At 70.1% G+C, this 21,634-nt stretch overlaps 4 protein-coding genes across 4 annotated transcripts; 2 read left to right on the forward strand and 2 right to left on the reverse strand.

The window, feature by feature from the left end:
• Window positions 1-48: 48 nt before the first annotated feature.
• On the reverse strand, window positions 49-1,251 carry CHLNCDRAFT_143246 (hypothetical protein; the record flags this gene model as incomplete). The annotated part of the gene is made up of 6 exons (XM_005849869.1): window positions 49-99; window positions 199-306; window positions 407-497; window positions 657-730; window positions 802-892; window positions 1,214-1,251. The coding sequence occupies 6 exons, from the start codon at window positions 1,249-1,251 to the stop codon at window positions 49-51; spliced, it is 453 nt and encodes a 150-aa protein (XP_005849931.1).
• A 5,095-nt stretch (window positions 1,252-6,346) lies between these two features.
• CHLNCDRAFT_143249 (hypothetical protein) lies at window positions 6,347-8,043 on the reverse strand (the record flags this gene model as incomplete). The annotated part of the gene is made up of 6 exons (XM_005849870.1): window positions 6,347-6,431; window positions 6,587-6,711; window positions 6,862-6,957; window positions 7,136-7,212; window positions 7,428-7,608; window positions 7,720-8,043. 6 exons carry the CDS (start codon window positions 8,041-8,043, stop codon window positions 6,347-6,349), a joined length of 888 nt encoding a protein of 295 aa, XP_005849932.1.
• A 923-nt stretch (window positions 8,044-8,966) lies between these two features.
• On the forward strand, window positions 8,967-15,261 carry CHLNCDRAFT_143250 (hypothetical protein; the record flags this gene model as incomplete). The annotated part of the gene is made up of 15 exons (XM_005849619.1): window positions 8,967-8,997; window positions 9,139-9,650; window positions 9,819-9,917; window positions 10,126-10,272; window positions 10,480-10,573; window positions 10,763-11,096; window positions 11,251-11,469; window positions 11,654-11,954; window positions 12,083-12,217; window positions 12,350-12,606; window positions 12,820-13,470; window positions 13,674-13,714; window positions 13,871-14,451; window positions 14,785-15,033; window positions 15,136-15,261. The coding sequence occupies 15 exons, from the start codon at window positions 8,967-8,969 to the stop codon at window positions 15,259-15,261; spliced, it is 3,777 nt and encodes a 1,258-aa protein (XP_005849681.1).
• Window positions 15,262-17,480: 2,219 nt separating this feature from the next.
• On the forward strand, window positions 17,481-21,206 carry CHLNCDRAFT_143252 (hypothetical protein; the record flags this gene model as incomplete). Its single annotated transcript, XM_005849620.1, has 6 exons — window positions 17,481-18,214; window positions 18,396-18,886; window positions 19,030-19,166; window positions 19,373-19,740; window positions 19,939-20,911; window positions 21,069-21,206. 6 exons carry the CDS (start codon window positions 17,481-17,483, stop codon window positions 21,204-21,206), a joined length of 2,841 nt encoding a protein of 946 aa, XP_005849682.1.
• Between the last annotated feature and the right edge of the window lie 428 nt (window positions 21,207-21,634).

Consider the following 21,634-nt stretch of genomic DNA (forward strand, 5'->3'; position numbering starts at 1 on the left):
GCGTTTATCACAGGAAACGGAAACGACATGCGTATGCAAGGCCCTCAGTCAGTACGCCAGCTTGCTGCCGCCGCCAAGAGGGAACTCGCCGCCCACACCCTGAAGAGGGGCGGGGGCACAAGGCAGGCATAGACCCAGGCCAGCTGCCGTGCGGCCACGGCAGGCGTCGCGGCCCCACTTCCCAAAACCGCCGCCCACCTGCTCCGCCAGCCAGGTGTTGCGGGTGGGGCTGTCGACCGCGATGCGGCGCTCGCCCTCCGCGATGGGCGCCTCGTTGATTGAGGCAATGCGCTTGCGCATCAGGCCCTGCGCGACAGGCGACAGCAGGGTTGCAGGCATCAAGCCGACGAGCGCCCCGCCGCCTGCGTGCGCCAGCGCCCCGATCGGGCACAGCCTGGGAGCTCACATTCTGTGCAAACTCCCAATTCTCGTTTCCGTACGCCCTGTACCACTGCCCCGCCTCGTCCTGGTATTCATACTCGAAGCACACGCTGATCCTGGAGTCACGACATCAGGAGGCGCATGTGCGGGTGTGGGTGGGTGGGTTGGTGGGCAGGAGGTAGGCAGGCAGCGGCAGCGGGCACCAGGCATGCACGCCCACGCCCCGCCCTGCCATGCCGGCTGCCCGGCGCCGCTAGCGGCAAGAGAGGGTGCACCGGTTTTGCACGTGTCCAAAGTAGTATTTGCGCAGGACGTAGTGCCTCTCCTTCTCCCACTTTCGCCGGAGCAGCTGCAAGAGATGGGGGACGCGATGTGGAGCGGGCTGGTGCATGGGCATGGCAGCGAGCGGCAGCCGCTCACCTCCCGCACAGCCTCGCGGCCCTTCACAAACTCTGCCCTGTTGCGCCACTCGGTATCGATGGTGTATGCCAGCGCCACCCGGTCGGGGTCCCTGCACAGACGAGTGCTCAGCGGGACGGTGGAGCGCGGCGGTGGCGGTGGCGGCGGCGGAGCGCACAAGGCTGGAAGGCTGCGGGGCCGCCTGAGCGCAATTGCGCATTGATGCCCTGCGCATTGATGCACTGCATAGTTGCGAATACAAACTCGCCTCGTGTTCCAAGCATCCTCCGCCGCTTGCACCTTGGCGCGGGCCGCCTCTTCTGTGAACGGGGGCAGAGGCGGGCGGCTGCTCTCGGTGTCCATGTTCGGCAGTGCTAATAGATAGACACGAGGGGCGCCAGGCGAGCTAGTCGAGGATGATGTCAAGGCTCACCCCCCAGTGTGCCGCTGCTGCGGCGGTACCTGATGCATCTGTCCTAGAGAGAACTTGATGCGCCACCTCCGTTGCATTACTCGTACATACATCTCATCGAGAGCATTCAGTAACGGCGGATGCAAGCAGACAGGCTGCTGTGGGCCCTTGTGAGGGAGGCGGCACCTGTGCCGCCGCCGACCGCTCATCCCGGCGACACGGCGTAGCACAGCACGGCGGGCCACTGGCTGCCCTCCACTGGGATGACGCGCCAGGGCTGCACCCACCACCAGGCAGGCAGCGCGCAGGGAGCAGAAAGAGTCATGTGAGCAAGCCGCTGAGGAGGTTCAGCATCAGCCACAGGCCACCCCAGCCAGCCAGCCAGCCAGCCCACCTCTCTCAGCAGGATGACGCTGCCGGGCGCGGTGTCCACCTCTCGAGCTGTGCGGTTCTGCAGCAGCGCTAAGGCCTCGGGGCATCCCAGGGCGGCCGCCGCCACGCCGTCGCACCTGCGCAGGCGCAGGCAGGCACGCTGCGTGAGCGCGCTGAGCAAGGTAAGTCTTGGCCCGCCTTGGGCCCATTGCAGCAACATGCTCTTGAAGGTCTGCATGGTGGCTGGCTGTGCTGTCCAGGCCCAGCCATGCAAGCTGCGACTGAGCTGGCCGGGCCGCAGCAGGGCAGCTCCACCACTTGCCTGCAGTGGCACTTGGTCACACCCGCCTCTAGCTCCTTTTGCAGCACAGTCAGGCGCGGCCCCGCAGCCGCCCCACCCGCCGGCGACTGCGCCGTACCCAGCCCCGCCCGCTCGGCAGCCAGGATGGCTTGCATGCGGGCGTGCAGCCCCGCGGCGCCCGCCAGGCGCTGCCGCTGCTGCTGCATGTTGGCCGCCGCCGCGGGGCGGCTCACGGGCTGGAGCTGGGCGATAAACTGTCGCTGCAGCGACAGCGCCGTGCCGCCGGCAGACCCTGGGGTGGCTGCGGCGGCTGCGGGGGTGGCTGCCATGCCGACGGCGTGGGCGCCACCGCCCGCGCCACTCTCCAACCCCTGCTCCTGCCCAAGCTCCTCCTGCCGGACACGCCGCAGCGGCTGGCCCGGCGTGCGGAAGTGGTCGGCGACAGCCCCCTCTGCTGCTGCTTCGTGCGCCGGCTCCCCATGCTGCTGCTGCCCCGGCTGCTGCCGCTGCCAGCCGTGGCCGTCTGGAGGCCCCGGAACCTGCTGCTGCCGCGCCTGCTCCTGCTCCTGCACCTGCTCCTCCTCAATCACCTCCCTGGGAGAGGGCGGGCGCTGCGGGCGCGGCTGGAAGTGCTGCTGCCGCAGCGCCGATGACGGCTCGCTGCCGGTCAGCAGCCTCAGCCCTGTTGCCGCCGTCAGGCCGCCGTCGCAGCCGCCAAGCGCTGATGCGGCGGGCCTGGCGGCGGCAGCCTGCGGCTGGCTGCTGGCCGCATCCGGCGCTGCGTCGGCCCCGGCCTCGCGGATGGCAAAGCGTGAGTGCTGGTGCTGCGGCTGCAGCTGCCGGCGCGGGGCCGGGAGCTGGCGGGGCGAGGTGAGCGGCGCATCCCGCAGTCCCAGCTCACGTAGCCTGCTGCCGCTGTCGCTGGCGCCGGCCGCGGGGCCGGAGCCTGCCGTCGTGGCTGCACCATAGATGGGGTGCCTGCCCCGCAGCCTGCTGCCGGTGGTGGCTGGCCGCTGCTTGGCGGCGCCGGCAGCGCCGCCGCTGCTGCTGGTAGCGGCGCCGCCGCTCCCCAGCAGCGCCGCCAGCGGGTTGGTGCGCTGCGAAGGCTGCGGCGTGTGCTCGGCAGGCGGCTGGGGCAGAGGCGCGGCCTGCGGGGAGCCCCACTGCACTGCACGCTGCTGCGGTCGCCGGCGCTGCGACTGGTGCTGCCTGGCGTGGCCCGGGGCGGCGTGCAGGGCCTGCCGCTGGGCGTGCGCCTGCAGCAGATCTGCGTCTATGCTGAAGAAAGAACTGCTGCCGCCGCCGCCACCGCCGCTGCCCTCGACGCCAGCCAGCGCCGCCGCCGTGCCAGGCTCCCTAAGGGGCGCTGCCCAACGCGGCTGCGCTGCCAGCACCGACGCTGGGTCTGGCTGGGGTGCGCGCCAGCGCCGGCCGCCGGATGACGCGCCGTCCCCTCGCGCCGCAAGCTGGGGAGGCAGCTGGGACGGGGGCGGCACTGCGGGGCTGGTGTGCCTGATCTGGCGCCCCACACCGCTGCGCCGCCGCCCCACCGGGCCTTCCTCCGCGTCTTGCTCCGGCTGCTGCTGCTGCGGCTGCTCCCGTGCCGCTGCTTGCCGATCCCCTTGCTCCTCCTGCTCCTCCTGCTCCTCCTGCTGCGGCTGCTGCGCTAATTCGTGGATGAGGGTCTGCAGCTCCTGCGCCAGTGTCAGCTGCTGCTGCTGCTGCTCGCCAGCGGAAACGAGGCCCGTCGGGCTGGCCGTGCCGTCGCCTCGCCCGCCAGACACGGTGGGGGACGCCGCCCCGCCGACAGCTGCTGCTGCTGCCGCTGCTGCGGATCCAGGGGCGGACGGCTTGGCTGCGCTGCCGGCCTGGGGCAGCGCGTAGCGCGAGCGGGCAGCCTGTGGAGAGGGAGGGCCGGCAGCGGCGGCAGGCAGTGGGGGGTGGCAAATGCAACAGCACTGTGCGCCCCTGCAGCGCCCTCCTGCACCTCATGTAACCTTGGCGGCCAGCCCCAGCCTCATGGCAGCTTGAGGAGGGCCTGCAGCGCTTACTGGGCCCGCTTGGGAGGCGTCCTGAGAGGGTTGAGCGGCATCGCCGTAAACCACGCGAAATGTATGTTCCTCGTCGTCATCCAGCGAGTCTGGAACGTGGTGCTGGTGGGCCAGCGCCCCGCCCGGCCCCCACATCGCGATCACTTAGCTTGTGGCATTGAAGCAAGCAATTTTGAATTCATAGACCCGCCACCAATGACATCTGCCAGCCCTGAGGTTGCAAATATAGCAACATGCCGTCGCCCGCCGCCACCTCAGCGCCGCTGGGCGTGGGCTGCGCACATTTGCAACACCGCCATTTAGCACCCGCTGCCTGACCTGGAAGCTATCTTACTGAATGCCATTTTTTGTGGTGTCCAAACACTGGTATCCAACCACTGAGCCGTCAAGGGCCGTGCTAACTGCAACCTGGGCCCACCGCAGTCGCCGTGACGTACCACTTGAAGCTGGGCCTCGCATACAGAGTATGTCTAGCGGTAAGATCCATGACGCCAGGATCATGCACATCAGGCCATTGTGACGATGTGCTGGCTCTGCGTCCACTCCCGCCTCTGCTGCCTTGCGCCACTGGGCGCCAGCGGGACACCGCCTCGCCCCATTTGGTGACAAGCGGAGCCCATCCCGCAAATCGATTGCTGTCCTCGCTATTTACACCCAAGCAAGCAACTAGATAGCTTCCACAGGTGCTTGCAGCCTGCATTTGCAAAAGTCATGGAAGACCCGCAAGCTGAACCGCGGGGCGGTGGCGCTCCCGACACACAGCCGACAATCAACTTGCATCCAGCCGGGCAGGCGGAGCCAAAGGACAAGGGTGAGGGGTTGTGACCGTCCGTTCCGACGATCTTGTTTTGCGCTGTCCAGCACGCTCACTCCCACCCTGCAATGCGAGAAATGAGCAGGCAGCAGGGAGCGGCGTCCGCGGGTAAGGGTATGTGAGGGAGAGCCGCCGCCACCGCCACCTCTTGCGCCACCTTCCCGCCCACCTGCAGGTCCGGCATCCGGCTTTGCGTTTGCTCATTCGGCTGGCGGCATTGGGGCTGTCTGCATGGAAGCGCCCTCCGTGCCGCACGAGCCCGTGCCAGGGCGGATGCTGGTGGGTGGGGCCAGCCGCCTCTTCTACGGCCGCCAGCCGCCGCAGGCGGCGGCAACCAGCCATAACCAGGCTGCGCCAGCCAAGGGCGTGTCACGCGTCGACCTGGAGTCGAGGGAGAGCGCCGCGGTGTGGCAGCAGTGGTCTGGCGGCGACGACTGAGCACAGGCTTGCCATGCTGTTGTCACTGCATTGTACTGCAACCCACACTCCCGTTTTGCAAGCATAATGCCGCTTGTTTGCTAGGCTGCCCTCCATTTTGCCTCCCCATCCCCAGTTGCCTCCTCTTTCACAACATGGGAAGTAAATCAACGCTGCAGCTCCTCAAGTTAAACACCTTCGGTACGCAGCGCCGCCAGCACAAATGCTTGTGCCTGGCTGGCTGCGCCGCATGCCTCCACCTGCCGCCATGTTAGCTGCCGCTCTTGTGTGGGCAGCCGTGCATAGTGCCGCAAGAAGGCCTGCAGCGGGCAGGGTTGTCCATGCCAGGGGTGCATTGGTGGCTGGAAAGATGGGCAGCCGCAAGACAGCTTGGAAAGCAGCAGCACCTTCACATCGGCCCCACAGCAAAGCGGCATCCCTGAGCGCTTCCCACCTCGAGAAACTCTCCTGGCACCGCGGCTTGTCGCAGCATGCCAAGCAAACTCATGAACAGGCCTCGCTGGGTGGTGGGAGGGGCGCCATCTGTGGCTGGCTGGTCAGCTGGCCGGTGCGGCTGCTCCGATGTGGGCTGTGGCCGGTGCTGCGCGGGTTGGGGCGGCGCAGTCTGTTCCTGCGGCGGCTGAGGCTGCGGCTGCGGCTGCTGAGCTTGCTCAGCTTGCTGCAGCTCTTGATTCTGCTGCTGATCCTGATTTTGCTGCTGCTCCTGAGCCTCCTGTTGGCAGGGCGCTGTCGGTTGCAACTGCTGGTGGCTGCCAGCTGGCAGGCTTGGCGTCTTGGGAGGCTGCTGCCCCAGCGATGGAGGCTGCGCATCAGAAGGTGGCGCCAGCAAAATGCTGGCAGTGGGCTGCGCATCTGCTCTGATGCCATCCACGCCGTCCCGCCTGCTGCTATCCCTGCCGCTGCCACCCGCTGACGTCACCTTTGGCGGCCAAGCCCCGCCCAGCGCTGTCTTGCGTATCACCAGCCGCAGCTTGCTGCCGCCGCATGGCGCGGGAGCGGCTCCAGCTGCTGGCCCTGTGGACCCTGCGGCTGCTTCCGTGGCCCCTGGTGCTGCTCCAGCTGCTGGCCCTGTTGACCCTGCTGCTGCTTCCGTGGCCCCTGGTGCTGCTCCAGCTGCTGCCTCATGACGCCCCGCCGGCGCACCAGCCACTCCCATAGGCTCCGCCAGCAAATCCCCATCAAGCCTCGGGCGCTTCAGGGCGCCCCCTCCTGCTGCTGGTGCTGGTGCTGGTGGTGCTGGTGCTGGCGATGCGGTCTTTGCCGCTGGCGGGGCCTGCGCAGGGAGGTGCTGGGCAGGCTGGCAGCGGGGGTCCCGCCACGATCGCTTGCTGCTGACCACCACTTCTGCTGCTGCGGCAGGCGCTGCTGCGGCAGGCGATGCAGCCGACACATGCTGCACTTGCCCCGGGGTAGCCAACACAGGCTGCAGTGGCGGCGGCTGCAGCGGTGCAGCGACCGCCAGCGGCTGGGCGCGGCCTGCTGCCACGGGCACCCCGCTGCGTGCCTGCGCCTCTGCCACACACATTGGGCAGAACCAGTCGGTCTGCAGGCACGCAGGGAAGGAGGGGAGCCACACATGCGCGTTGAAGAGCAGGGAATGGCACCCTGCGTGCCACTCCGGGGCCGGCCCGTCTGCCCCATCCCCATCCCCATGGGCGATACATGTGCATGTGCTCCTGTCTCCCCCGCCCACCTCGGGCACTGCTTCCAGCCCAGCGCACTGCTCGTGATAGGCAGCGGTGCAGCCGTCGCAGCACACCAGCTCCCCGCCCTCGCCGCACTGCTGGCACTGCAGGCGGGCGGCGGGTGCGGGAGGGCGATCAGTCGGGAATGGATGAGTGGCAGAGGGGAGGAGCGACGCGACAGGAGGCTGTTGCGAAATGAGATGCTCGGCGCCGCACACCAGCAAGAATCTGATCAGAGCGCTGCCAGCGCGCCACACTCGCCTGATCGTCATGAGGGTCCACCTCGGCGACGGCGGCGGCAGCGGCAAGGTGCGGGCTGTTGATCAGCTCCAGCAGCGCCGCCAGGCTGAGGCTGTTGGCTGCACCAATTCCAGCACCGACAGGCAGCCACGCGGGTGATGGGTCGGATGCAGGGCAGCAAAGCATCTGGCTGGGCCATGAGCATTGATCGGCAGACTGACATGAAGGGCAGAGGTGCTTGTACAAGCAACGGTGGCCAGGGAAGCGGCACGAGCAGCACAGCTTGGGGCTGCCCACGGCAGCAAACGGCGGCATAGCCAGGGCAGAGGCACACCTTCCAGGACCACCACCGCCTCTGCCGGGCTGAGGGCGGCGCTGCCGCAGTGCGCGGCAAAGAATGCCAGCGCAAAGCTGCGGGCGCCGCCGCACTGGGCGCAGGCGCAGGCCACCCTGCCAAGCGCGTCCAGCTGCCCGCGTCCCAGCACGCCGCCGCCGTGGGCCTGCACGCGCACTTCCTGCAGGTGAGGCGTGCACAAGTGCGATGGTGGTTGGTGCGGGCAATCAATGACGTTGGAAGGGGTGGAGGCAGCCAGGCGATCCGTTGCCGCTCAGCTGAAAGCACCCACCTGCCCTGCCAGGTGCGGCGTGCTCAGCATCTGCCGCAGGCTAGTTGTCTGCCCTGGCTGCAGGCCTAGCGTGCGGCGCACAAAGAGCGCCAGCCGGAAGACGTCGTGCGGGTGGCTGGCTGCCAGAGCCAGAACCGCGGAGTCGCCAGCAAGGGTGTGCGGGTGCGCAGGCGGCGCCGAGTGCGGCGGCGGCTGGGCCAGGCCGGCGGCAGGGAGAGGCAGCGGGGTCTGGTCAGTGGCCAGGGTCGCCATTGGAGCCTCGCCCTCAACATCATCATCGTCGTCAAACAACAGCTCCGCCAAGAAATCGTCCTCTGTCGCCATTTTCGGCAGCACCCACTTAGCCGCCGTATCTGCAGGCGGCAGTCGACGGTGGCGTGGCGGCACTCATACCGTCGACCACAGCGCTGCTGACGCCATCCAAGCCTGGGCCGCTTTGCTGGGCAGGCTCACAGCCGGCTCAGAGGCAGGGCCACAACCAGCCCGAAAGTTGAGAGCGCTCTGCAGCTCCTGACCTGCTGAATGTTAGCACTTCGCAGGCCTTTGTTTCGATTGCACTTGCCCAGGGGTGACGCGATTGCTTGCGCTTCGTTCAGCTCAAAGCGGGGGGCAAAGCGAGGAGGGTGCCCCCACGCGGCTTCCTGCAGAGGCGTCTCCACTTCTCCTAGGAGCGGTTGAGAGGCATCCGCAGAGCAGTGGAGAAGTGGGCCACATCTGATGATTGCAATCATCACCGCGCCAGCGCGGCAGCGCATGGGGTTGGTGCGCCGCTCATGGGGCCGCTTCTACTCACTGGCTTCATCAGGCGGTCGCCCTGCGAGCCTTGGGCAGGCCGGCTGTTTCAACATCGTTTGTGGGGTTTTCCTCTCAGACTTTTTTCAAAACATAGCAACGCACACTCTGGCGTCCCATGCAGCTGCCAGCGCCCGGCAGCGGTGGCATGGCCAAACAGCGGGGGCTGCACCTCCTCTCAATAATGAGGCGGACACCATCAGAGCTGTTCGCATCCTGAAAGAGCAGAAGCAGCACCCAAGTGAGATAGCCCCAGGGAACGGTGCAGCCGGAAGGGGCTGTTTCCGGGCCGTTGCGCGCTGAAGGAGCGTTGGTGTGACAGGAGGATCACTTTGCGCCGCCACAGCTGGCGAGAGGGGCCCGCCACTGACACCGCAAGACCCCGTTGCTGGCGTAGGTGACGCGTCTTGTGCTCTAAACGCCGCGCCCACCCCACGGATGGCCTAACTAGCGCGATGGAGCGTGCTGCCGGCTGGCTGGCCGGCGGTGAAGCCACCGCAGCGGCAGGCAAAGGCGCGGCAGCTGCACCCCCTGCTCCACGCTGGCCACCTCCTGTGGCCGTTGCTAGCCACGTGCCGTTTACCGGCGCGGCAGCTGCTGTGAGCGGCCTGCCCGCCGCCGCCCCAGCGGATGCTTCCGAGGCCGCCGACGCAGTCGCGCGCTCTGGCGGCACGCCTCCACCGCCGCCGCCACCGGCCCACGGCGACTCCCCGCCTCCCCTGGAAGATGCGCCGGGCGCAGCAGCAGGCGAGGGCCCGCCGCCACCAGGGCATCCAGCCGACGGGGCACAGACGGCGGCAGCGGCAGCGCCACCTGCAGAGGCGCCACTGCTGGACCTACCGGCTCTGCGCCAGATGTTCTTTGACCAGCCCACATCGCCGCCCGACCTGCGGCGGCGGCTGGCAGAGCTGGAGGAGCTGCGCCGCTGCCGCGTCTTCACAGACAATGGCGCGCTGTGGGACCTGATGCTGGGGCCCCTGCGCCGCTACCTGCTCCTGCTGGAGCGGCAGGCGGCGGCGGCGGCAGACACGGGACATCAGCAGCAGCAGGCAGCGGAAAGTGGGGCATCAGCCGTCTCGCTGGCATGCGACATGTGCCGCGGGCCGCCCCCGCCAGGCACCCAGCTGCGGCGCATGCAGGTGGGTGGGCCGGAGGGGGCACACGCCCGGTTTCACTCTACCTGGCACATGTGTACACCGCTGTGCGCGTTATACCTGCTGTTACGAGAGCAGGCTGCGGCTGCGCCGCCTTAGCCACCCATCAGCACCACACACACATGTGCGCGCCCACGCCGCCCCCTGCTGCAGCTGATAGGCCGGCCGGAGCACATGGCGGTGTGCGGCGCCTGCGCCGAGCGCCAGCACGGCCTGCTGGTGCCGCTGACTCCCACCTGGGAGATCGACGCGGTGCGCCGCGCACGCCTGCCGTGCACAGCAGCCTGCCTGCTGATCACCCACCCACAGATGGCAGGCTGCCTGCTGTGCTCAATACACGGATGGCAGGCTGCCAGGCAGTGCCGCTTGCAGGTGCCTGCGTTGCTCGCGCGTGTGCGAGCGTGGCACCCTGCCGACACTTGACGTCCCTTCCTCGCGGCCATTCCTCCCATGCCCGCAGAATGCGTGGCAGGCCATCCAGCAGGCGCTGGCGGCACGCCAGCAGCAGCAGCAGCAGCCGCGTGGCGGCGCCGGCAGGGGCTCCCGCTCGGGAGCTGTGGCGCGGCCTGCCAGCGCGTGCAGCAGCGGCAGCCACAGGGGTAGGGCGGTGAGTGTCGCCACCCATCCCGTCACGTCTGCACTTACCCTCCCTGCCCCATGCCTGCCATGGTCGCACACATCTATGGCCGGCCCTCACTCTGTACATGCGGCCTTGCACTCGTCCGGCCAGCCCAGCTGCCATGCCGTGGCTCGGCTCTCATCAGCGCCCCGCCCTGCTCGCTCCGCCCTGCCACCCTTCTTTGCCCCCCTGCAGAGGTTCCAGGCCACCAGCCAGGCCTGGCTCAAGGAGCTGACCAAGGGAAACGTGGAACCCAGCAACGGGCCCAAACCCCGCGTCTACCTGCCATGTGAGTGGGCAAGGGCGAGGTCGGGCGGCGGCGGGGCGGATGGGGCACGCCTCTGCTGCCATCTACCTCTGGCAGCCTCCGAGCGCCACCTGTCCTGCCGCTGGGCCCGGCGGTCGGCTGTCTGCTGGAGCCCCTCACCCCGCTGTGCCTGCTGTGCCCGCTGTGCCTGCTGTGCCCGCTGTGCTGCAGTCGGCGTCTACTGGTTCTGGGTGGACCGCCTGCTAGGGGACAGCGCTGAGCTGGCGACCCCCCTGGTGATGCGCGTGAGGCAGGCAGGCAGCACCACCACCGCGGCCGGCACCGCCGACCCCGGCGCCGGCGACCCGGGGTCTGGTGCGGTGGCGGCGCCCGCCTGGGACATCCGCCTGCTGAAGACTGACGACGGCATGCAGCTGCAGCCCGCGGGCCTGCGCGTGCTGCTGGAGCAGCTGGGGGCGGGGGTGGGCAGCCGCCTTCTGTTCCAGCTGGAGGAGGGGCGGTGCAGCGCCGAGCGCCTGCAGGCGACCGTCAAGCTCATCGGCAGGTGGGCGTGGGCGGCTGGTTGGGAGTTGCAGCCAGGGCGCCTTGCACGCATGACTGGTTGGTCGCCGCAGCCCTCCACCTGTCATGTCCATCCAGCTGTTTAAACATCCTCCCCTCCCCTGCTTTGCTGCTCCCCATGCCTGCCCCTTGCGCAGTGGCGAACCGCTGCCGGAGCTGCCCGGGGACCCTGTGGAGGCTCCCCGCGGCGCCGTCGCCCTGGCGGGCCTGGCTGGCAGCAAGAAGCGCAAGGGAGGGTACACCAAGCACCCGGCGGACGCCGCCTCCGAGTTCTTCTATGGCTGGGACGAGAGCTGGGATGAGGAGGTGGCAGATGATGCCGCGCTGCAGTCGATGGCTGTGCACACGCTGGACGGGTGGGTGGGTGGGCACACTGGGCGGGCGGGCGGGCACGCCTGCAAGGGTGCAGGGCGCAGGGCATGCAGGCAGGCACGCGTGCGCCCAGCTAGCTAGGTACACTGCCTGGCAGCGGGGAACGCTTCGGGGGGCCGTTGCCGCGCGCTGCGCCCGACCCTCCCTGCCCGGGCGCCTTGCCTGCAGGCCCAGCGGGGCGGGCCGGTCCAAGCGGCGCGGCGCCGGCGGCCGGCTGGCGTCCATCCTGCGCCAGGAGCTGCCCCAATATGACGACCCGGACGACGGCGACTTCCTGGTTGGTGCGGAGGCTCAGGGCGGCGAGGAGTTGGCGGCGGCGGCCGATGATGCCAGGGAGCTGCCTTTCCAGCCACGGCGCACCGCGAGCGTGGAGGAGGCGGCGCTGCTGGCGGCTGACCTGGAGGCGGAGGCGGAGGTGGAGGGGGCGCACCCGCCGCCGCCCGGGACCGCGCACAAGTGGGGCGTCTACGTGAGATGGAGGGCTGGCGCGGGCGGCCTGCCATGCGCCGCGGATGCAGGGTGTGAAGTATGGCGCCGCCGGCTGTGGTGTGTCTGCGTGTTTGCGTGCTCACAGGCTTGCGCGCGGCCCGGGTGCAGGTCAAGTGTGCCGGCGTGCGCAAGGCCTGGTATGGCCGGCTGGACCGCCAGCGCGCGGCGGTTGCTGCCGACCTGGTGCTGCTGTGGCAGCAGGAGACGCAGCCGGCGGCGGCGGGCGGCCCCCACCAGCGCCAGGTGCCTGCGCCGGCCGCCGCGTGTGCCTGCCGCATGCCGGCAGCTCCCGCGCAGCTGTGGGTGCCTGCCGACGCTGCTGGCTGCTCACCTGGCCTGCCCTGCGCTGCCCTGCCGCTGCCGCTGCTGCTGCAGATGAGTCTCCGCGATCTCTTGGCGGCCAAGCGGGGCGAGGACGTGGATGCTGGGACCAGCAGCAGCAGCGAGGAGGAAAGCAGCAGCCTGCGGGAGGAGGTGCAGGCCATGCAGGCGGCCGCCGCCGCGCTGATGACGACCGCCGGCTCGGGCGGCTGCTCGCCGCGCGGCAGCGGCGGCGCCCCCGAGGCCGGGCCGGCGCCGAGGGGAGGCCGCGGCAGGGCGCCGCCTGCGCAGCTCAACCTGCCGGGGGCGCTGTATAGGGAGGATGAGGATCTGATGGCGCAGATCAGGCGCGCAGGATGGGGGCAAGCAGCACGTTTAACGGAGGGAGAGGCTTGCTTGGCAATGGCGCCGGGTAGCCGCTCCTCCCCCGCTCGCCAGCCTGCCTCGCGAGGTCCTGGCCCGCACTTTGCCCCGGCCTCCGCCGCAACGCCGCTCTGCCGCCCGCCCCTGGCCGGCGCCTGCAGGCTCATCCACACCCCGCAGCAGATGATCAGCTTCCTGTCGGTGGTGGTACCGCAAGACCCGCTGCCGCACCCACGCGGCGCGGCGCTGGCGCATGCTCGGTCCTTGGACCGACCGCAGGACGAGGGCCAGCAGGCGGCGCAGCAGGAGCCAGAGCAGCAGCAGCAAGGTGGCCCAGGCCAGCAGCCGGCGCAGCAGCCGCGGCAGCAGCAGCGCAAGCGCAAGCACGCGCAGCCGGTGGCGGCGCAGCCGGGCCGGCCGCCGCTGCCTCCCCCGCAGGCGCAGCAGCGGCCCGCCGACGCGGCAGGGCAGCGGCGGCGCGTGGGAGTCGTCTTTTATGAGGACACGCAGACCTGGGCGGGGGCCGCGGCTGGCAGGACCGCCGCAGGCCAGCTGGTGCCGCTGCGCGTGGAGGGCCTTCCCACCTCGGAGCAGGCGGAGGTCGCCAGGGACCTGCTGGCGGTCTGGGGCTGGCTGGCACAGGGCGGCGTGCTGCCGGGCGCTCACGCCGATGACGCCAACGGCAGCGGCGGCGCGGGAGAGGGCGGCGGCGCGGGCGGGCTGGCCAGGCAGGCGAGCACGGCGTCGTCGTCTGGCGCTGGGCCCGCCGAGGCCGCGGGGCCGCCCGTGCCGCCCCTCAATCACCCCCTGAAGTGAGCAAGCACGCGCGCCGCTTGCCTGCGCGGCCGGCAAGCGTGTGGAGTGAAACACGTTGACAAAACTGCACCTTGCGGCAGTTACTGTGGTGCCTGCCTTGCCGCCAACCTGTTTCACCCCATGCCTCTCCCTCTGCGCCCGTGTTCCAAACTGTGTGCCTCCTCCCGGTCCCCCACCCACCCACGTTCTGCACCCGCAGCTTCTATGCGAAGTGGGCCGCCGACCTGCGCCAGCTGGGAGGTGAGCTGGGAGGCCGCGCCCCCGCACCCCGCCACTGCACGCTCCTCCCAGCACGCCCCACCGCGGCACCACCCCGGGCCTGCGCCTGCTGGCGCTTCCTCTGGCCGTCGCCCCATGCCTTGCTGCCCCCGCGGCCCCGCGCCCCTTCTGCTGCAGTGCGTGAGGTGGAGCCTTATGTGAAGGTGGTGGCTGAGGAGGTCAGCACAGAGCTGGCGACCCTTCTGCCGCCGTCCCCCAAGCGAGAGAGCAGCCCCGCAGCTGATGCCAAGCTCGACACACCAGAAGTGCCGCCAGCCAAGGCTGCGCCAGCAGCCCCTGCGCCAGCTGAAGCGGCCACGCCGGCGCATGCCGCCAAGCCCGCGCCGGCCGTCCAAGCGGCGTCAGCGGCGCCCGCGCATGCCGGCAGCGCGGCACCCTCGGCTAGGCCGGTGGGCCAGGGAGCCGTGGCAACTGGCGCAGGGGCTGCTGGCGCAGCCTTGCCGCTCGACTTGCTGGATGTGCTGGCCTCTGCTGCGTCAGGGGAGGCGCCGGCAGGGCCGCCTCCAGCTGCGCAGGCAGCTCCTGCGGAGCAGCCAGGCTTGGCGGCGAAGCAGGAGGATGCGCCGCACGCTCAGCCCCAGCCGGCGGCGTCCCGGGAAGCACCGGCAGCACCGGTGGAGCCGTCACGCCAGCCGGAAGCGCCACCAGCGGCGCCGCCGCCTGGGTGGAGGCCCCACCCGCAGCAGCGGCCCGAGCTGGTGAGACCACCACCGCCGCCACACCTGCAGGCCCAGCCGGCAATGCCAGCGGCAGCACTGGCGAGGGCACAGCCACACCCCTGGGGGCAGGGAATGCGACCAGCGCCAGCATCGGGAGCGCCGCTCCGGCCCCCACGCCTGCAGCACCAGCCAGCAATGGCAGCGCCAGCACAACCCCCACAGCTGCAGCAGGCTCCGGCATCGGGCTGGGCAGCACGGCCGCCACACCTGCAGCCACAGCAAGCACCAGTAGCACAATTTCCGCCACTGCACATGCTCTGTCATCTGGCACCAGCAGCGATCGCAGCACCGATGCGGCCGCCACACCTGCAGCACCAGCCGGCGCCGCTGTTGCCCACTGCTGGTTCCGGCGGAGGCAGCGGAAGCCTGCAGGGCTCAGGCGGCAGCGGCGGCTTGCTTAGGGCGCCGTCCACGGTTTCGGAGCGTGCAGCCCAGGCAGCCGAGCGCAAGGTGCAGCAGGCGCTGGCGGCGTTTGCCGCGGCCGACATGGAGAGCGGCGACAGCATGCTGCGCCCGCTGCGCCTGCTGGTGCTGGCGAACAAGGGCGGCCAGACGCTGCGGGTGAGGCACCGCCTGCTTCTGACACGGCTGCCGCTCGGCAAAGCCTGCATGCCGCTCCTGCCTGGACACGAGCACCAACCTTGCTTTCTTTCCTCTGTGCAGGACGTGGTGCAGCGATGGGCCAGCTACTCGCTTACGGCTCAGCAGGACGTGTTTGATGCCGCGCTGATAGGGTGCGACCGCGGGGAGTTTGACCAGCTGGAGGAGCAGCTGCTGCTGGCGCTGTAGCAGGCAGCTTGGGGTGGTCACGACGGCAGGTGGCAGGCAGGAGTCAACACCGCGGAAGAGCAGAGGTACTCCGCAAACAGTCGGTACTAGCATCTTTTGTGTGCTTTGCATTCCTCCAATGTAAATGCAAGTGACAAGCTGCGAGATCTCACAGGCTGGCAATGGCCGCCCAAGCTGGCAGTCTGCCCTCTGGACCCTCAGCGCGCCCGCCACGTTGCGGCATCCAATGTGGAGCCAAGCCTGCTCGGACTTTCGGAGGTTCTGTTGAACAGAAGCCGTGTGGCTTGTTGTGTTGTGGCAAAGCTGCGCCCCAGAATAGAGGGCGGGAGCATGGCGCAGGAGGGCAAACCTGAAGGTGCGAGGACAGGTCCCGACGTGCTGTTCTGCTCTGCTACTAGTCACAAACAGGCACAGTAAATGCCTTGGGTGCCTTGCCCCTGGCGCCAATCTGAAAATGGTCCGCCTGTGTTTTGCAGGCTCGGAGCCAAAGGACGGCGAGGCGCAGCGGCTGGAGGCAAGAGAGGAGTCGGGAGGGGAAGGCGGGTCGCAGCCGCAGAACGAGGCAGGCAGCAAGAGCTCCGCCGCAGCAGCAGCAGCCGCGCAGCACCCCTCGCCGTCGCCATCAACCGCGTCGGTGAGCGAGCGAGCGGCACCAGCGCACGCTACAGAGCCCCACGAGGAAGAGGTCGGGGCGCAGGCAGCCGAGCAGGCTGCCGCAGCGGCCGCGCCAGCGGAAGCGCAGGGGGCAGCGGCAGCACCAGCCGAGGTCGCGGCTGCACCCGCAAAAGCAGCGGTGCGCACGCCTCCGCCTGCCATCCCCGATGAGCAGCACCGTGCATGCGAGGCAGAGGCGGCGCGACGCCTGTCCCAGCTGCGCAACTTTGCTGCACGCTGCGCCTCGCTGTTTGGGGCTGGCTGCGGGTCTCCTGCGGGGCCGCACCCGCCCCACACCGCCGCCTACGATGAGCTGGCGCAGTGGCTGACCCGTTGGCTGGGCCCCGTGGTGCTCCGAGACATCGGGGTGAGGCCTCACGCAGCCCTGCCTCCCACCTGGGCGCCGCACCTGGCGCCTCACCTCGCCTGCCGCTGCTGCCGGGGGTCTCCCCCACATGCGCTGGCATGCCCGCCTGCTGCGTACACACTCGGTTGCTCATGCTCACCTCTACATCATGCTCGTTTCGATACCCGCCTGCTTGCCTGCCAGCCCTCCCGCTGCCCCTCCCAGCGTCGCCCCGCCCCGGCTCCCTGCCCGCAGGCCGACCGCGACGAGTGGCAGCGCCTGGCTGATCTGCTGACCGCCGCATCTGGCGTGGCGGTCACCCCGGCACAGGCCAACAGCTTCTTCCCGGCTCCCGAGTCGGGCCGGCCTGCGGTGCCTGATTTCCTGGCCTTGCACGCCGCAGGTGCGCCAGCCGTGAGCTGCTGCTGCTGCTGCCTGGGCCTGGTGCTGTGCACTTGCTGGTCCTGCCGGCCTGCCCGGGCATTTGCCCCGCCTCAGCAACCAGCAAGGCTGGGTGGGAGGCCGCTCGCTGCCCCAGCTGCAGCACCCAGGCAGCAGCGCGGACCCATCCCCTCCCTCCCTCCCCCGCGCCGCAGGCCTGTTCCCGGCTGCCTGGGCGCTGCCCCTGGACCCGGCGGCGGTGCGGGGCGCCAACCGCGCGCAGCGCAGGTGGCGGGAGTCGGAGCGGGGCTACGGGCGGCCGGTCGGCGGCCTCCACTTCCGCCACTACTGGGAACTGGAGCAGGCCTGGTTCTCTGGCGCGGTGGTGGCCTTCCGGACCGGCAGGATCCGCCTGCACACCATCCTGTATGAGGATGGAGACCACATGCAGGTTGACCTGTCGCAGGAAGTCATGGTGTTCTGGGAGGCGCCGGCGCCGGCGCCGGGCGAGGCGGCGGCCGCCGCAGCGGCGCGCGCGCGCGCGCTGGCGCCCGCGCCGCCGGCCGCGCGCATGCTGGCGCTGCCGCCGCAGCCGCGGACGGGCGCCGCCGAGCAGCTGCGCTTCCTGCTGGGGGCCCTCAAGCGCCTCGTGCCGGCCGTGCGGTGAGCTGGCTGGCTTGGCTGCCCGGCCCTTGTCCCCGCGCTGCCGCGCCCCCGTGCCGTCCTGGCACCCTCCCTGCTCGTGTTGCGCCACCACGGCCGCCCGCGTGTCTTGCGTTTCCCACTTCGCACTGCTGCTGAGCGTGCTGGTGGTGGGCGGCGGCGATGCAGGGATCACATGCCCACCCTGCCCAAGGCCGGCAGCGAGGGCGATGCCCAGCTGCTGCGGGAGTGGCTGGGGGAGGCCCCTCAGTACGACCCCAGCCAGCCCGATGTGCTGCCCTACCTGAGGCGGCTGCTGCAGTGGGGGTCGCCACCTGGCGCCCAGCTGGCGGGCGCCATAGTGGCGGGTGGCAGCGACGGCGAGCCTGCCAGCGTGGATCTGGCGGTGGTGCACGCTGCGGGGTGCTACCCCCACACCTGGGCCGTGCCGCTGACGGCGGCGGGCGTGCAGGCTGTCAACCGCTGCATGGCGCAGGCGCCGGCGGCCGACCCGCTGTCCCAGCTGCGCCTGGCTGTCAGCAGGGGCATGCGCCGCGTGCCCAAGCGGCCCAGGGCGAGCAGCAAGGAGGCTGGGGAGGAGGAGGAGGAGGAGGGAGAGCGGCAGCGCCGCCAGCAGCCGGGCCCCAAGCAGGCCGGGAAGCGGAAGCAGGCGCAGCCGCAGCACCTGCTGCAGCGCATGCAGGCCGCGCTCGGGCCCGCCCCACCCCAACAGCCGCAGCAGCAGCAGCAGCAGCAGCGGTGGCAGCGGCAGCAGCAGCAGCAGCGGCAGCAGCAGCGGCAGCAGCAGCATGGCGGCAGCTCTGGGCTGGCGCCTCAGCTGCTTCCGCTGGCCATGCTGAAGACAGATTTCCCCTCCCACCGCCTGGTGTGCGTGCTGAGCTGCTTCAGGAAGCTGATCCCAAGCTGCAGGTGTGTCTGCCCTGAGCAGGAGGATGGAGAGCCAGCCAGCCGGCAGGGCTGCGCTGCGCTCTCAAGCCCGCTCAGGCAGCCTCTGCTGTACACTTGCTTTTCAACCAGTTCCCAGCCCAGCTTGGGCCAGCCCTCCTGACTGCCTGCCGGTGTGTGTGCACGCGTGTGCGCCCGCATGCAGGGATGTCGGCCCCAGGACCGCTGAGATGACGTCTATGGAGGATCGGTGCAAGGCGCTGGCGCAGCTGCTGGGGCCCGGGGCACCCCAGTACTCAACAGACACGCACCTGTGGGCATATGTGGAGCAGCTGCTGCAGTGGGGGTCTCCACCTGGCGCCAGGCTGGCGGGCTGCGTGGTGCGCCACCCCCGCCAGCACTACGCCAGCGTGGACCTGGCGGTGGTGCACGCGGCGGGCTGCTACCCCGATGCCTGGCAGGTGCCGCTGACGGCGGCCGGCGTGCAGGCCGCCAACCGCGTGGCGGCGGCGGCCGGCAGCACGCAGCGGCCTGCGGGCACGCCTGCCGCTCCGCCGGCGGCAGGCGCGGCGCCTGCGCCGTCGGCGGCCCGGCAGGCGGGGCAGCGCGGCTGGGCGCAGGACCGCCAGGGCTGGTGGCGGCGGCGGCTTTCGGCCACGGCCGTGGGGGGCCGCCAGAATCCCATCGCGCTCGATGGTGGGTGGCACCCGCTGGCCTGTCCGCAGGGATACACTCCTCTGTGCTGCCCTGCACGGGCTACCACCTGCCGCCGCCAGCCTACCTTGTGCTCACTCACCTCCCCTGCCCCTGCCTCCCTTCCGCTTCCCTTGCTGGCACAGCCGACACGTTCCGGGCGCTGACGGGGAGGCTGCCCGCCACGCCGAGCGACAGTCTGGAGGTTGCCGCGGAGCGGGGTGGCGCCTCCTACCGCATGAGCTACCACCAAGTCAGTGGGGCCGCCAGCCGCCAGCTCCGGGTGAGTGCCGGCGGCCGGCAGCGCGCTCCAGCTTGGCAGCATGCGGGCGGCTCTCATGCCGGTGTGTACCCACTGCTCCCACTCCCCCACCTGCTCTATTGTTGCCAGCACCTGCACCTGTCCCTCACAGTGCACCTCAGTAACCGCCTGCTTGCCTGGCCCTGCCTGACCTGGCCTGCCCTGTCCTGGCCTGGCATGCCCTGCAGGGGGCTCAGGTGGGGGCATGGGTGAAGGACAGCGGCGCCCAGGAAGGCGACATCATGGCCCTGAAGCGAGATGGAAAAAGGGTGCTGGTGAAACGCATTCCCGGCGCCAGCAGCGGCACGGCAGCAGCAGCGGCGATGGCGACGGCAGCCTCGCCGCGGGCAGCGGCAGCTGGGGCCAAGGCAGGCCGGGGCGCGGCTTCGTCGCGGGGCGGCGGCGGCGGCGGCGGCGGCGCGGGCCCGTCGCATGCGCCGCAGAAGCACCAGCACGGCGGCGAGCTGCTGCCCATGCCCACGCCGACCAGGCGCTGCCCCTCAGAGGACCTGCGCTGCGTGCTGGCCTGCTTGAAGCGAATCATCCCCAGCACCAGGTGCGCACCTGCCGCCGGTACCGCTGGTACGGCCAGTACCGATGGTATTGCCGGTACTGCCGGTACCACCCGTATGCCCTTCCCGCAGGCTGGCCGTGTGCAGATGGCAGGGGCAGCTGTGCCTGTGGCTGTGCAGCCTCCCACCAGGCCCTGCTGCCAACCGCTCCTCGCCCGCCTCCCTGGCCGCCTGCTCCGCAGGGGAGCAGCCCAGCATGCGCACACCAGCAGCAGCGGCGACGCCCAGACGCTCAGGAGGCTTCTGGGTGAGGCTCCCGCCTTCGATCCCACCCAGCGCAGCCCCTTTGAGTTCCTGCAGCACCTGCTGCGCTGGGGCGCCCCGCCCCGCGCCCACCTGGCGGGCTGCTTCATCAGCAGCGCATCCGCCTGCGGCGACGACGGCCAGGCGGACGCAGTCAACCTGAGCGCGCTGCACGCGGCGGGCTGCTACCCCCACACCTGGGCCGTGCCGCTGACCAAGAAGGGCGTGCAGGGCGCCAACGGTCGGGCAGCAGAGGAGATCGCTGCCGACCCCGGAGCCATGGTGCTGGAGGCTCTGGCCCAGGGATTGCAGCACGCGCGCGGCTCTGCGCTGACCCAGGCACGCGACCGTGCGCTGCTGCAAGGCCGTAGCGACGCCAAGTGCGAGAGCCCGGCACGTGGCGGCGGCGGCGCCGCCAAGCGTGCCAAGACCGACGCGCGTGGCGCCGGGCCGGGGAAGCAGCAGCAGCGGGAGCAGCAGCAGGTGCAGCAGGCTGGCAGCCGCAAGCGCAAGCAGGCGGCCGACGAGGCGGCAGCAGACGAGGAGGGCGAGGCGGGACGGCCAGCCGGCAAGCGCCACAGGCGGCGGCGGCAGCAGCAGCAGCAGCAGCAGCAGCAGCAGCAGGCGGCTGCTCCTCATGTGGGCGGCGGGGACGCAGGGCAGCCATCCAGCAGCGGTGGCGCCGGCAGCAAGGCGGGGGCGGCGCCAGCGAGCAAGCCGTTTGCGGGCCCCTCGGGGGCAGCGCCTGTGCCCGGAGCACGCCCTTTGGATGACATCATGGCCCAAGCAGCCGAGCGCAAGGTGCAGCAGGCGCTGGCGGCGTTCGCGGCGGCCGACATGCAGAGCGGCGACAGCATGCTGCGCCCGCTGCAGCTGCTGGTGCTGGCGGGCAATGGCGGCCAGACGCTGCGGGTGAGGCATCGCCTCGGGCTGGCTGCTTGCGGCATGGCGCACCACACGGCCTTGTCGCGTCGGAGATACAGTCTGCCCCCTGCGTTGCTTCTGCGAGGCTTGGCTGTCATTGGCGCCACATGCCCTTGTGCCCGTCCCCCCCCGTCACGGTCTGCAGGATGTGGTGCACAGCTGGCGCAGCTATGGCCTGGCGCAGCAGCAGGACGTGTTTGACGCGGTGCTGCTGCGGGCGGGGAAGCGGGAGTGGGACCTTCTGGAGGCGCAGCTGAGGCTGGCTCTCGAGACGGTGACCTGATGCCCAGCCCTGCCCTTGCTCTTGTGTTGCATTTCTCTATGGTTGCATTTCCCGATGCATTTCACTACCCCTGTTGCTTCCCTTCGTAGATGCGTGTATCAGCATCAGCACGTGGCGTGCCTTGCACCGTGTCAGTCGCCGGGTGTGCTTTGTATGCCTCTGTACAGTTGATTCATCCCGACTGCCGCTGTACAGCGCCTATCATGAATGCTTGAACACCGTGCACACAGTATTAGTGCATGAGCAACAGGTTTACTGCATGATGCAGCTGGGGCAGCTGCCTTCAACGTAAAACAAGTGCAATCAGCAGAGGGGGAGATGCAAGAAGAGTACCCCCACAGCTGCGGTATCGAGACGGGTCGGTGGCTATTGCTCAGGCGGCGGCCTCCAGCGCCAGCGCCAGCTGCTCCTCCAGCTGCTCCCAGCCG

This window comes from Chlorella variabilis (genome assembly GCF_000147415.1).
Source record: "Chlorella variabilis unplaced genomic scaffold CHLNCscaffold_5, whole genome shotgun sequence".
NCBI classification, from domain to species: domain Eukaryota; kingdom Viridiplantae; phylum Chlorophyta; class Trebouxiophyceae; order Chlorellales; family Chlorellaceae; genus Chlorella; species Chlorella variabilis.